The sequence below is a fragment of the Notamacropus eugenii genome, chromosome 5 (assembly GCF_028372415.1).
Source record: "Notamacropus eugenii isolate mMacEug1 chromosome 5, mMacEug1.pri_v2, whole genome shotgun sequence".
Classification (NCBI taxonomy): Eukaryota; Metazoa; Chordata; class Mammalia; order Diprotodontia; family Macropodidae; genus Notamacropus; species Notamacropus eugenii.
In genome coordinates this window covers 456246804-456259099 of record NC_092876.1, presented here as the reverse complement: position 1 = coordinate 456259099, position 12296 = coordinate 456246804, and the positions used below count along the sequence as shown (strand labels likewise).

Below are 12296 nucleotides of genomic sequence, written 5' to 3'. Positions count from 1 at the left end.
ACAACTCTGCATAATGCAAGATCAAGGTAGATACTCTTGAAATTACATTCATAATCTGTTTTTTATTTATAATAATTTCACTGTACTTCTAATCCATAATATTAAATTGTACTTACTTGTGTGTTTTTTTCATTGTGACTTTTGCCATAGATATCTATATATCTAAGTGCCAGTTCTGCATGATAATGAAATACCTTGGATGAACAGGAGAAAGTTTTTCTTTAAGTCTGGGGAGAGAGGGAGAATTCTTTTTAAGCAATGAAAAGACTATAGCTTTGCAGTCATTATGCCCCTCGTATGGCATTGTTTTCCAAGAATAACTGATAATATTAACTATGTGAACATTATGTACTTTAAAATATTTTGCAGATGTATATAATAATAAAATTATTTTAATATATAACAGCACAAAATGCTGGCTTAAATATATTAGTAGTGATTTTTTGCAGGTAAAATACTTTGAATTTATTATTTTGAGTAGGAAAAAACTAATGGCAAGAATGAAGCCAGTGCTACTGATAGATAAGGGGTAGAAGAATCAATGTTTAACCAAAAATATAATTCTCCTTGACAGCAAGGCTCAAATGATTCCGTTCTGCACATATCCAGATTAGTAAATAGCTTCAGGCAGCTGTCACATCAAATTGTATTAGCCCATTGTTTTTGTAAATCAAATAAAAAAACTCAGACACATTTGTATTTTAACTGACATTAACAAAGAATTACAAATTATGATTTAGAAAGCCGCCCAACGCCTTCCTTCCTTGATGGTATAAGCACGATACAGAAATTCAAAAGATTTTTGATTATAGCCCTAAGAATAAAAGGTGCTAGGAAAAGTAAATTAATATACATTCAGAAGAATTTACTACATTTAGTGAGATGACTCAGTGAGGTAAATTAATCATTTATGAACTGAAAATTGACCAAAGATTAACAAGAGCCTATGACTTAAAATTGTTGTGGTAATGTCTAAGGTATATATTTTTGTGAAAGCCAGAGTATACATATGTATTTCTATGCATAGGTACTTGTTAAATCATAGATTTCTCTGTAGCTATAATCCATTTGTTTACAGATGCATATAAGCATTATTTCTTGGTCAAACTCATAAACTCATGGGCCAAAAATAATCTATATTATCTAAATCATTTTGTATCTCATGTTCATGTAAGAACTATAAAACCATTCCTGTTGCACAGTACTTAAACATCAGAGAAACTATCAAATAGCTGAAAAGGAGAATCACTCATTCAAGTTTTCAGAATGTCTAGCCAAGCTAAACTAAGGGGGCAGAGTGATGTCTTCAGTTTTCCAAATTAAAGGTAATGGATGATATAAACATTGGACATGAAAAAATTAAAATTGTTTCTAATGACTAAAGCCACTGATTTCTTTTGACTTTTAGAAAAATTCTCAAGAATGAGCATCCATTCACAGCTCAGTATTCAGAATAATTTAACCTCTCTGGACCATTTCTTTGGCTTACCTATCATAAGGTGTCACATTTATATACACATATAAATCTATATGTATATGTATGTATACATATGTGTGTTGATATATAGATACATTTTGTGGTACTGGTGAATATAAAGAAGATATGTTATCAGTAATAAAAAGATCTAGATTAATTCCATGGACATATGGGAGATTTTGTTTTATATGAACCTGCAGTGGCCCCACAGTCATGGTCCAGTTTCCAAATTGGTCTGATCAAATTTCTTTGTCATTTTTCTGGAATGGAAAGCAAGCTATTGATTGTCATTGCATAGTTGGTCTGAATGTAAATGGAGTCTACTTAATCTAATTCAAGATGTTCTTTGAATTGGAGTTTCATTTATAGAGTTCTTAAGCTGGGTAAGGGTACTTTCAAAATCATATATAGCCAAAGCACAATAGTCTGATCAAGGTGGCAAGCTAAACTGATTTAGTTAAAAAGTATGATCTAAAATTTGTGCAGGGTAAGTAAGATGCAGAGCTGGAAGGGACTTATTTCTAGAATCATGATAGGTAAAGATGAAAAGCACTGACCAACCCTTTCATTTTGGAGATGAGATCATTGTAAGAAGGGAAACAATTTACTTAATGTCACACATGTAGCAAATAAAAGAACTAGGATTGTAAACCAAATTTTTGCTTGATCATGCAGGGACTCCTTCCTGGCATCTGAGGTCAGGTGTGTTTCAGAGAGAATTCTCTCAAAATTAACATCTTCCAGGAGTACTTGACAAATCAATAAAATAGTAGGTCCAATAAGGAAATGTCAAATAGAATACTGCAATCTATTTCAACACTGAAAAACGTAAGACAAAAGAGTCAGAGTCTTCAAATAATATTGAACATGGATGAAAGGGGTAGTGAAAATTTTATAATACTACATTTTCAGAGCGCTCAAAGTGGTTCCCAAAATGGAATCTCTAAACTGACTTGACAATATGACAAAGCAGAACATGAATTAGGTCTTTCAGAACAATAAAATTCTCTAGGTTTTATGTTGCCATTTCGATATAGCAATATTAAATATATTCTGAGATCTGGATTATATTGGCATGGTATTGAATTTGAATTAACTAGGAAATGAATGGCACTGCCTCCCAGAAGATCATCACTGGCCTTTTGGTTAGAAATTTTAAAGGAAAATAACATATGCTAACATTTGTTCTATTTTCAAGATTCTTAGGCTCCACAATACAGGTCTTTTGATAAAGGGAGAACATCATGCTGTAATGAATTCCTTCCAGTATGCAACAGTTCCTTCCATAAGCCCCCTTCTACTCTCTAAGACCCCACCCAGCCCCTTTGATTGGCATTCAAAATGGAGTTGTGTCATGCCAAACTGTGCACTATAGAGGGGATTTTTTAAACCAAGCGTCAGGGCAGTTATAGTAGAACTGTGTTTCTAATTGTAAGAATACATTTTAGAAATACCCCCTAATAACTGGCAACATGGCTAATACAGATACATAAGTATGTCGATCTGTAATTGTGAGCAAAGTAGGGCAAGACATAAGGATTGGAGAAGAAAATACAAAAATACCCTTCTTGACATAAAGATTCATAATTACAAAATGGAGGAAGAGAAATAAATGGTCTTTGTTTCAACCATTTTATCTTAGCCCTGACATCCCATTAGCCATTAATGAAAGCAGTAGCAATTGTGTTGCTTTATTATTCAGAATATGTCATAAAGGGTGGTGACTTTCATGGGGGAAGTGGAAATAAATACTAGTGTCAGCTTCATTCTGTTTTGTATTTCATTTTCTCTGTTCTTTCACATTTAGTAAAAAATAGCATTAATTTTATGCTATTTCACCAAATCTCAGAGTGCACTCTTTGGAAAAGATATTGTCTCATTTTCAGGTGACATATCCCACCTCCATAGAGGACCTCTGAGGAATCTCTCATTTTACATTTCATATTCCTATTTCTCACTGATTATTTCTACTATGAGAAGTTTGACTTCAGCTAAATGTGCAGGACAGGACCTGAGGAGTAAAGTTGACTGAGACCTAGCCTCAGCTGAACTCAGGGAAGCAAATGAAGAATCTTTTATCTGGACTTAACATTTTCTCTCTCAACACATAACTTAAATTTTAACAGGTGACCAGAGATCAGAGCATGACACAAATAGAATCTGCATGATTTTGAAGGAAGCAAGAGTGACTGGTGTTTGTAGAGAAGGAAGTTATAAAAGATCTTCCGAGATCCCACCAAGTTTTCTGTTGCATTGTGTAATGAGAAAACACTCAATGAGAAAACATTGCAAAATCTGCAACGATTACAAAAACTAAACCAGGTAAACAGAGAAAACTTAATGCAGACCCAAATTAAACCTGCAGAGACAGCATAAGATTGCAGAAGAGCCCTGAATTTTGATTCAGAGGCCTTAAGTTCAAATCCCAGATCTGTCACCTTCTGCTGTGACCTTGATGGAAAAGTCATTTAACCTCTCCAAGACTCAGACTTCTCATCTGTGAAATGAGAGTTTTGAACTAGATGACCTCTAAGGTCCTTTCCAACTCTAAATCTGTGATTCTAATTGATAGCAAACAAAATAAAAGGAATAAAAAGAAATTGAGTCAATTTCTAGTTAGCTCTGTTGAGGACATTTGAATAAGACATGCTGTATTCATTGTGAGGGTTTCCACAAAATAAAAAGAGGCGTTGTGTTTAAGTAATATTATGTCACTTATTTCAATTAGAAAATTTTTACAGGTAATTATTTTAGTTAAGACTGCACCTTTCACTACCTTTTTGTTTTTTTTCTTCAACTTGCTTTGCTTTCAACTTACTTATTTAAAGATTTTGAATAATCAATATTTAAACCATCTGACTATGTCTTTTTTTTTTAAAACCATGTTGCCTTTTTCATGGTTTTAGTGACTTCATTCCCTTCTCCTTCATTAATTGTGCAGTTTTAAAAATACAAGAGAGATGTTCATATTTTCAAAATGGTATTTAATTATCCAGCCATGACTCTTTTATCTTGCTTTGTGAGTAGCTATTTTTCCTTTCCCACCAATCTGACCATACTTAATACTACTTGCTTCATATTTCATTCTTCAACTCTCCACTAACCAACTAAAACTAAACTCAAAGGATTTTGATTCTTGAAACCAACGTTTCGATTGGTATTATGTTGAAGTCTGCTTAACAAATATTAATATTTCTCAATTTGTAAAATATGACTTATTTCCAAAAAAGCTACTATTTATCTGTAAGTATTTATTTATATAACTTCACAATTATGAAGGAATTAAGTATTGTCATAATCATCAACTTTGGATAATAATATTAAAGTGTTCTTTTTGTTCATGATTAGCTTACTAATTATTTTTATACAAAGATTGGAGTACTTCATTGTGTTAAAACCCTAATGATTTTCCTTATCCATTTTATTTGCTTCAATGGTGCAAGTATATATTTAGATATAGACGTGTACACACACTCCCACCACCTGAAAAGAAAAAAAAGGAAGGAGAGAGGGAGAAAGAAAGAAAGAAGAGAGAGAGAGAGAGAGAGAGAGAGAGAGAGAGAGAGAAAGAAAGAAAGAAAGAAAGAAAGAAAGAAAGAAAGAAAGAAAGAAAGAAAGAAAGAAAGAAAGAAAGAAAGAAAGAAAGAAAGAAAGGAAGAAAGAAAGAAAAAGAAAGAAAGAAAGAGGGAAAGAAAGAAAAAGAAAGAAAGAAAGAGGGAAGGAGGGAGGGAGGAAGAAAGGAAAGAAAGAAGAAAGGGAAGGAGGGAGGAAGGAAGGAATACTTTGTATCACCTAACCACAGTATGTAAAATAAATTTCCACACTGATTATATACAAAACAGAATAATTATTTTTCTTATATTTTTTTCTCAATCAGATTTCATTTTAATTTTGTGTTTCAGGGTCTCTATGATATCTAATGAGGGTAACATCTGACCTGTTCTATCCTATACATTTTAAATAAGAGTGTTAGAAAGAACTTAGAGAACTTAGACCTCGTTTTGGACACCTTGGGGAAGTATTATCTCGTAGTATCCTATTCTTTACTGTGGGAAGTACCATCCCATATTCACTAAAGTGCTAGAAACAGAATGTTTCTTCTACTGCTAAATTACTATTACATACCATTTCGGTTTGAATGTGGATATGGACTTGGGATATTAAAAGTTATCCATTATTGTACTTTTCTTGATTCAATTTCTCTTGGTAAATGTGAAAACTGATATGAAACCACAGTCATTTTTCTGTGAGATGTTCTTTGAGATATTTAGTATGAAATGTGTGTGCTTTCTTTGAGATTCCTGAAGTTAGAATGCCCCAGACTTGGAACTTCCAGTTAGAATATAGCATCTTCTATCAGGTAGACTTGGTTATTTAGACGACCTTTATAACTGCACATTCCATCTTATTCATTTCACATGATCCCATTTCTAGCAGTTGTAGAGATCTTAGAATTTCTTTCACATAAGAATTCTGTTTTCCTCAAATTCTGCCTACTTCACCTATTCTTCCTGACCATTCGATAGATTTAAATAACTGCTTTTACTTCATACTGAGACATACCATAATTTCTGTCACTGCCCTGCCTAGCTTTTCGTGAATGTTGCTTTGCATTTTATCCCCACCAGTATATTGTAAAGGCAAAAGGAAGTGGGGAGGAGAGAGAGAGAGAGAGAGAGAGAGAGAGAGAGAGAGAGAGAGGAGAGAAAAAGAGCGTGTGTGTGTGTGTGTGTGTGTGAGAGAGAGAGAGAGAGAGAGGAGAGAAAAAGAGCGTGTGTGTGTGTGTGTGTGTGTGAGAGAGAGAGAGAGAGAGAGAGAGAGAGAGAGAGAGAGAGAGAGAGAGAGAGAGAGAGAGAGAGAGAGAGAGAGAAATTAGGAATTATGTAGGCTTTTAGCTTTTGCAGATAAATTTTTTCTTAGAACCATTTCACATAGATGGAAACTTCATCTGCTATCCATCAGGATTTGTGATTTCAGACTCCTCTTCAGACAGTCCATGTAATGGAAATGGATAGAACCATAAACCAAATCATGAAATAGGGAGACTGCCCAGAGAATGAATGAATATTGCGTTCTACTTCAGAATTGTGGCTACTTGTTTAAATGTCTCTATATTCAAGGAACATATTAAAGAAACTGAAGTCAAAATCTCTACAATAATTGTGAAAAATATTTTTCATCTAGACTGAAGTAAGAGTGAAAATACAGTTAGCTTTGCAATCATAAGTTCTTTGGTTTTGTTGCACTATTATTTTATAAATACTTATTTTAAAAATTAGGTAGCCAGGACAGTTAGCACCAGATAGTGTATATGCAACTACTTTGTTTAAAATATAATTTTGCAGGTGTGGGGAGGTAATGGTAGATTTATTAACCATTGCTACAAATCCAAAAATTACTGGTGTGTTAATAATAGTGTCTCTACAGATTGCTTTCTTGAATCATCGATTCATATTTTCACATACTTAATGGTCCTTCTGGGAAGTCAAGAATCATGAACACAATTAGCTTACATAACACTATCTTGATGAATTACTCTTTAAGGTCATGCAAACTTTCCCTTTACTTTATATAACAAGCTGACTCTTAATGCTGTGATGCAGACAAGCAGAGAGAGATTCTTGGAAATGCAGCTAATTCTATCTAGACTATGTGAAGCAGTGATAAACATACTTGCTCTGGGAGATGACTGATATATGTCACATTGATGCCATAACTTCAAAGTCAGACCATGAGTTGACCTTGAAGTGGATGGTAGTTGAGAACAACTAAGGAATAGATATATTTTTCCAACCTCACCACCGATAATCTTTGTAGTGTTTTCCAAGGATTTATTTGATCTAACTACAGGCTGTAGTGGTTGTCTCTTTTAAAAACACACAAATGCAACAATTTTTTATGATCCCAAAGGGTGGAAGCCTCTATTATAAGAGTTTCAATTAATTGCCACTTGCTGTAGATTAATGAAATATTATATGTTGTTGCTGCCTTCTAAATATTCAGTTCCATTATGATATCAGAGGAATAAAAGAAGGAAACTGCATTCCTATGAATTTGTGTAAGCTAAGTAACATGAATCTTTTTTCAGCCAATTCAGAAGCATAAAAGTAACTTTCTCTTTTCTCTTTGTGAACGCCAAACTAATTTTCTGTTTAAAAGTCAACACAGAAGATGATATTTAAATTATAACCATGTCATTGTTGTTGTGTGTTGTTGTTGTGTGTGTATGTATTTTCTTTTTCATTTTAACCAGCCTCTTATACCTAGAAGTCCCACAAGCAGTGTTGCCACGCCTTCCAGCACCATCAGCACCCCCACTAAAAGGGACAGCTCAGCTCTTCAGGACCTCTACATACCCCCTCCTCCAGCAGAACCCTACATCCCCAGGTATGGCATTGAGATACTTTGGTATGCAGCCTCTGATTCACATCAGGCACTTGGGAACAAACATGAGTCTTTGTTAGTATTCTTTCCCTTGACTGATTTCCTCCCACTGGTGTAATATAAAAAGAGTCTAGAACATTTCTACCTCCCACTCATGATATTGACATGTATCTGTGATAAATAATAATAATCCAAACTCCATGGCCAGAATGCTCCATGCTCCCAAAGTATTTTGAAGGCATTTTTGAGAATGTGACAGACAACATTTATAACCTCATATATATTTGGAAGAGAGGCTGTGGGACATAGGTTTTCGAATTTTCTGACCTTGCTCATCTAAAATGTCTATTTCTATTGCTTTTTGATAGGGAGAAAGACTTAAAGTGAGTTTAGAGCACAATAGCATTGATTTTTAAATGTATTTTCTAAACTGGCAGGTCTTTCCTCCATTTCACTTTCAGACACCTGCTTGAAGTTCCTGACATATCTGGGAGAGTGTAGCTTTTCTGCTGTGATTCATTCTGTCCTAAAGCATTCTGATAGGTAACTTGGTGGAATGCTGCAGTGTAGAAAAATTCCCATTGAATGGGAATAATTGACAGCAATTGCACAAATTTGCTTCCATTTGTAAAATTAGCTATGCAACACCTCAAAAACTCAATCAGCTAATGATTACAACTTTTTTTTTATCAGATGACAAATCCAATACTTGATGTTTCTAGTATATATATGTTGACGTGTCATCCAGAAAATTAATTCTTCACCTTCTTTGACTTGTTAGACCAGGGATATATCAGGGATTTTTGATGTGTGTATGTGTTAATAGTGCATTCTATAAGTGACTATACTTAATATTTTTGTACACATTGCTGAATTCAGTAGACAATATGCCCTTTGAATTTACCTAATTTTGAGACTCCATTACATCTGGAACATGTTTCAATTCTTTATTTGTACATAATAATTTGATGCTATTAACTAGACAAAGTAGCTTTCTTTACAGAATCACTGAATCTCTGAATGAGAAGAGCCCTTAGTGGCTATTTTCTTAAGCCAGGCATATTCAGTTATTGCCTATATATCCTCCCCAAATAGTCATCTAAACTTCCCTTGAAAGCTTCCATTAATAAAAAATAATTACCTCTTGACTCAACCTATTCCATTTTTGGATATCTCTGATTGTTTGAAAGTTTTTCCTTACGTCTAATCTGAATTTATCATTCTGTACCTTCTACCCATTGATCTTAATTTTGTCCTGTATGCTCAATCAAAATAGGGAAAGCATGTCTTCTACATTACAACCTTACAAATATTGTAAGATAGCTATTAGTCCCCTCCCACTGCTTTGTGGTTTCTCTTCTTCTAATAAAGCATTCCAAACTTCCATTATCCAACTTTCATATGTCATGGTCTTTGGTCCCCTAATTTTGCTGGCTACTTCTGCTTGTCATTATCTTTCCTTAAATGTGTCACCTAAAACTGAACATTCCAGTAGTGATCTGACTTGGGACTATGCTTTCCTATATCCTGGACACTGATTTTCTTAATGCAACCTTAAATTACTTTAGCATTTTTGCTTTTATGTCTCATTGTTAACTCAAATTGAGGTAGGAGAACAATTATAGGATCTTTTTCATATGGACCACAATCATGAACTAAGTTTTCTCTTTACCTAAATGTAGAACTTAACATTTGCCTATGTTGAATTTCATCTTATTATGTTTGGTCCATTCTATCCTGTCAAAGTTCTTACTGACATAGAAAGAGTCAAGTTTACCAGCTTCCTGTCATCTGTGTATAAATTAAGCATAGCTTCATCCATGTCAGTGATAAAAATGTTAACTGATACAAGAGCAAAGACAAATTCCTGGGAAACTTTATTATGTTATGCCTTCAAAGTTGACAATGAACCATTAATAGTTTTCTTTGGGTTCAGTTATTCAGCCATTTCTGAAGCTATACAATTGTGCCATTGTCTGTTCCATACCTCTCCACCCCGTCCAAAAAGATAACACGAAACACTTTGTTGGGTGCCTTGTTGAAATCAAGGTAATATTTATACAACATTCCTCTGATTTGTAGTCAGGTAACATGTCCACAAAGAAGTTGTCTGGAATGACCTTTTCACGATAAAACTGTATTGACTAATTGATTTTCATTTCCCTTTATTAATATTTTCAGGTCATCCATTTCATATGTTTTGCAGTTCTTTGAGTAATCAGTGTCAAGTTCATTGTATGTAGTCAGAAGAACATGTTTCCTTCCCTTTTTTCTCTGAAAACCAGGAGTTTGGCCTTCTTAGGTGCCATAGTACTTCTTCCATTCTCTAGAATCTTTCAGAGATCATTGACAGCAATGATTCTTCCAGTTCTTTTGGTACCTCAAGATGAAGTTCTTCTGGAACAACGTAGTACTCCTGACACAATCAAGTGGCTTCACCTCCCTACCAATACCATTTTGGTTCTGTCCTTTCCAATCCAAATGAGATCAGAATTATTGTGACTTTTCTTTGCCCATTATCATCCACCCACTAATCAGTCTCTCTATTCCTTCTTCAATTTCCCTTTTTTTATAACTAACTTAATAGCTTAATAAAAATAACTTTCACATCTAACTTAATAAAGTCTCCTTTTTTGTCCAAAGCACCCTTAATCAAATTCAGTTCATGCTAAACATTAGCACTTATTCTTACAGGACAATGCCATACTTTTTTTTATCCATCCATTGTTATATCGGCCAATGAATTTCATTTGTTTTCACAGCAGTCTTTTTCAACTGTTCTTCCTTTTTTTTCTAATTGGATTTGCTATTATTTTCATCTTTAGAATTTCTTGAGCATCATATTCTTCTGAAGAAGACTTGCTCTATAGAATTTTAGTCTGTAGGATAACAAGTGCCCTTTCTCAAAAACCTTTTTAAATTTGGTATCCAAAAATCTAAGGTACATCTTAGGCTCTTCTTAGCTTTGAGCTCTCCTGAATTATTAAATGGAGATATAATGTTCTCGTAAAGTTCTTATCCATTTATGATTCAGCAACCAGTTTCTCCTTGGTACTGAACTCAAGTCTGAAATAAAATTTCCCCTTGTTCTTTTGTCCGTCTTTGACAAGATAAAATATAATTGAGACAAGCTAAGAGTGTATTCATTATTCTGTTTTTTGGTGGAGAAGAGCTCCAAATGTCCAGATGACAAATCTCCCTCATCAGTACTATATAATACCTCCATTCTAGACTTGTATTCTTTTTTCTGAAGTGTATGTGTTTGTGTGTGTGCGTGCGTGTGTTTATTTCAAGTCAAGGGAACTATAATGACAACATTACATTTTTTTCTTCCACTGATTGTTACCCTTTTTGCCATACTTCCTCCCTCAGATTTAAGTATTCCCTCACATGAGTATAGCTTCCAAAGGTACAATACCTGCAAGTACCACTTCTTTATGTATTCTGTTCTTCTGAAAGAAAAGTATATTCTTCCAGTGTCACTTTCTGTCATTCAATTCCTATCTCACTATGTCATAGTGATGACTGTAAGGTCAAATTTGCTTCCTTGAATTTGGATCTTTGAGTTTACACCATTTATTATCCACACAGGGGAATTTTCATAAAAATATCTGAACTCATGGGTACATTTCCTGGCTCCTATTTTTAATTCCTTCTTTTAAATTGTGACCATCTCTACTGTTATTATTTCAAATATTGCTCTATAGTGTCTAATACCTTCACAGCTCAGTTTTCTCTATTTTTCTCCCTCTAGTTCAGATTTTCAAGATTCCATACAAACATGTGTGTGTGTATGCATATACACACATATATACAGAAATATATGCGTGTATATACTATAGGTGTGGGTGTGTGTGTGTGTGTGTGTGTGTGTGTGTGTGTATTGCCAGTCCAAGCTAATTAGATTCCATTCCGAGTTAAAAGTCTATTATTTATATATTTTGAGCCTTTGGTACTTAGATATATAATTTCACTTTGTAGTCAAGCACACATGAACATTTATACCCATTTGAAACACTCGTTTCATTTCCTTTTCATGAAAAGGCATTAGATGCTGTAGAATGTTGTACAAGCAGGAATAATGAAAGTGTGTGATTCAAATATGAAGCAGATTGTCTTTTCTTGTTTGTTTTCCTTAGTTTTAAGTGAAACCAGGAATGACAATTTACAGATCGCTAATCTCCTGATGAATACTTATGAAAGATTAAATAATCAGGACGGAGTAAATAAATCTGTGTTAAAAAGTCAATCCCTTTCTAAAGTGACAGAATTTCTCCCATTCTGTCCCTTTTTCCCAGATAAAAATAAAAGTATATTCCTTTACTAATTGAAGATAATTCTAACCCATGAAAACATGAATTGTTACCACTAGGTTGTATGAATGTAGAGAAGTTTATGGATGAAAATGAGATAGCATTCATAGGGAGAGTACAAT

At 33.9% G+C, this 12296-nt stretch overlaps 1 protein-coding gene across 14 annotated transcripts in view; it reads left to right on the top strand.

The window, feature by feature from the left end:
* CNKSR2 (connector enhancer of kinase suppressor of Ras 2) overlaps nt 1-12296 on the top strand; it is a 327007-nt gene that overhangs the window by 179370 nt on the left and 135341 nt on the right. For 13 of the 14 annotated variants that reach the window (XM_072615299.1, XM_072615298.1, XM_072615297.1 and 10 more), the window contains one exon: nt 7731-7864. The exons of the other annotated variant lie outside the window; for it this stretch is intronic. In XM_072615299.1, coding sequence (XP_072471400.1) covers nt 7731-7864 — 134 coding nt within the window. The remainder of the gene's footprint in view (nt 1-7730; nt 7865-12296) is intronic. 14 annotated transcript variants of the gene reach the window in all.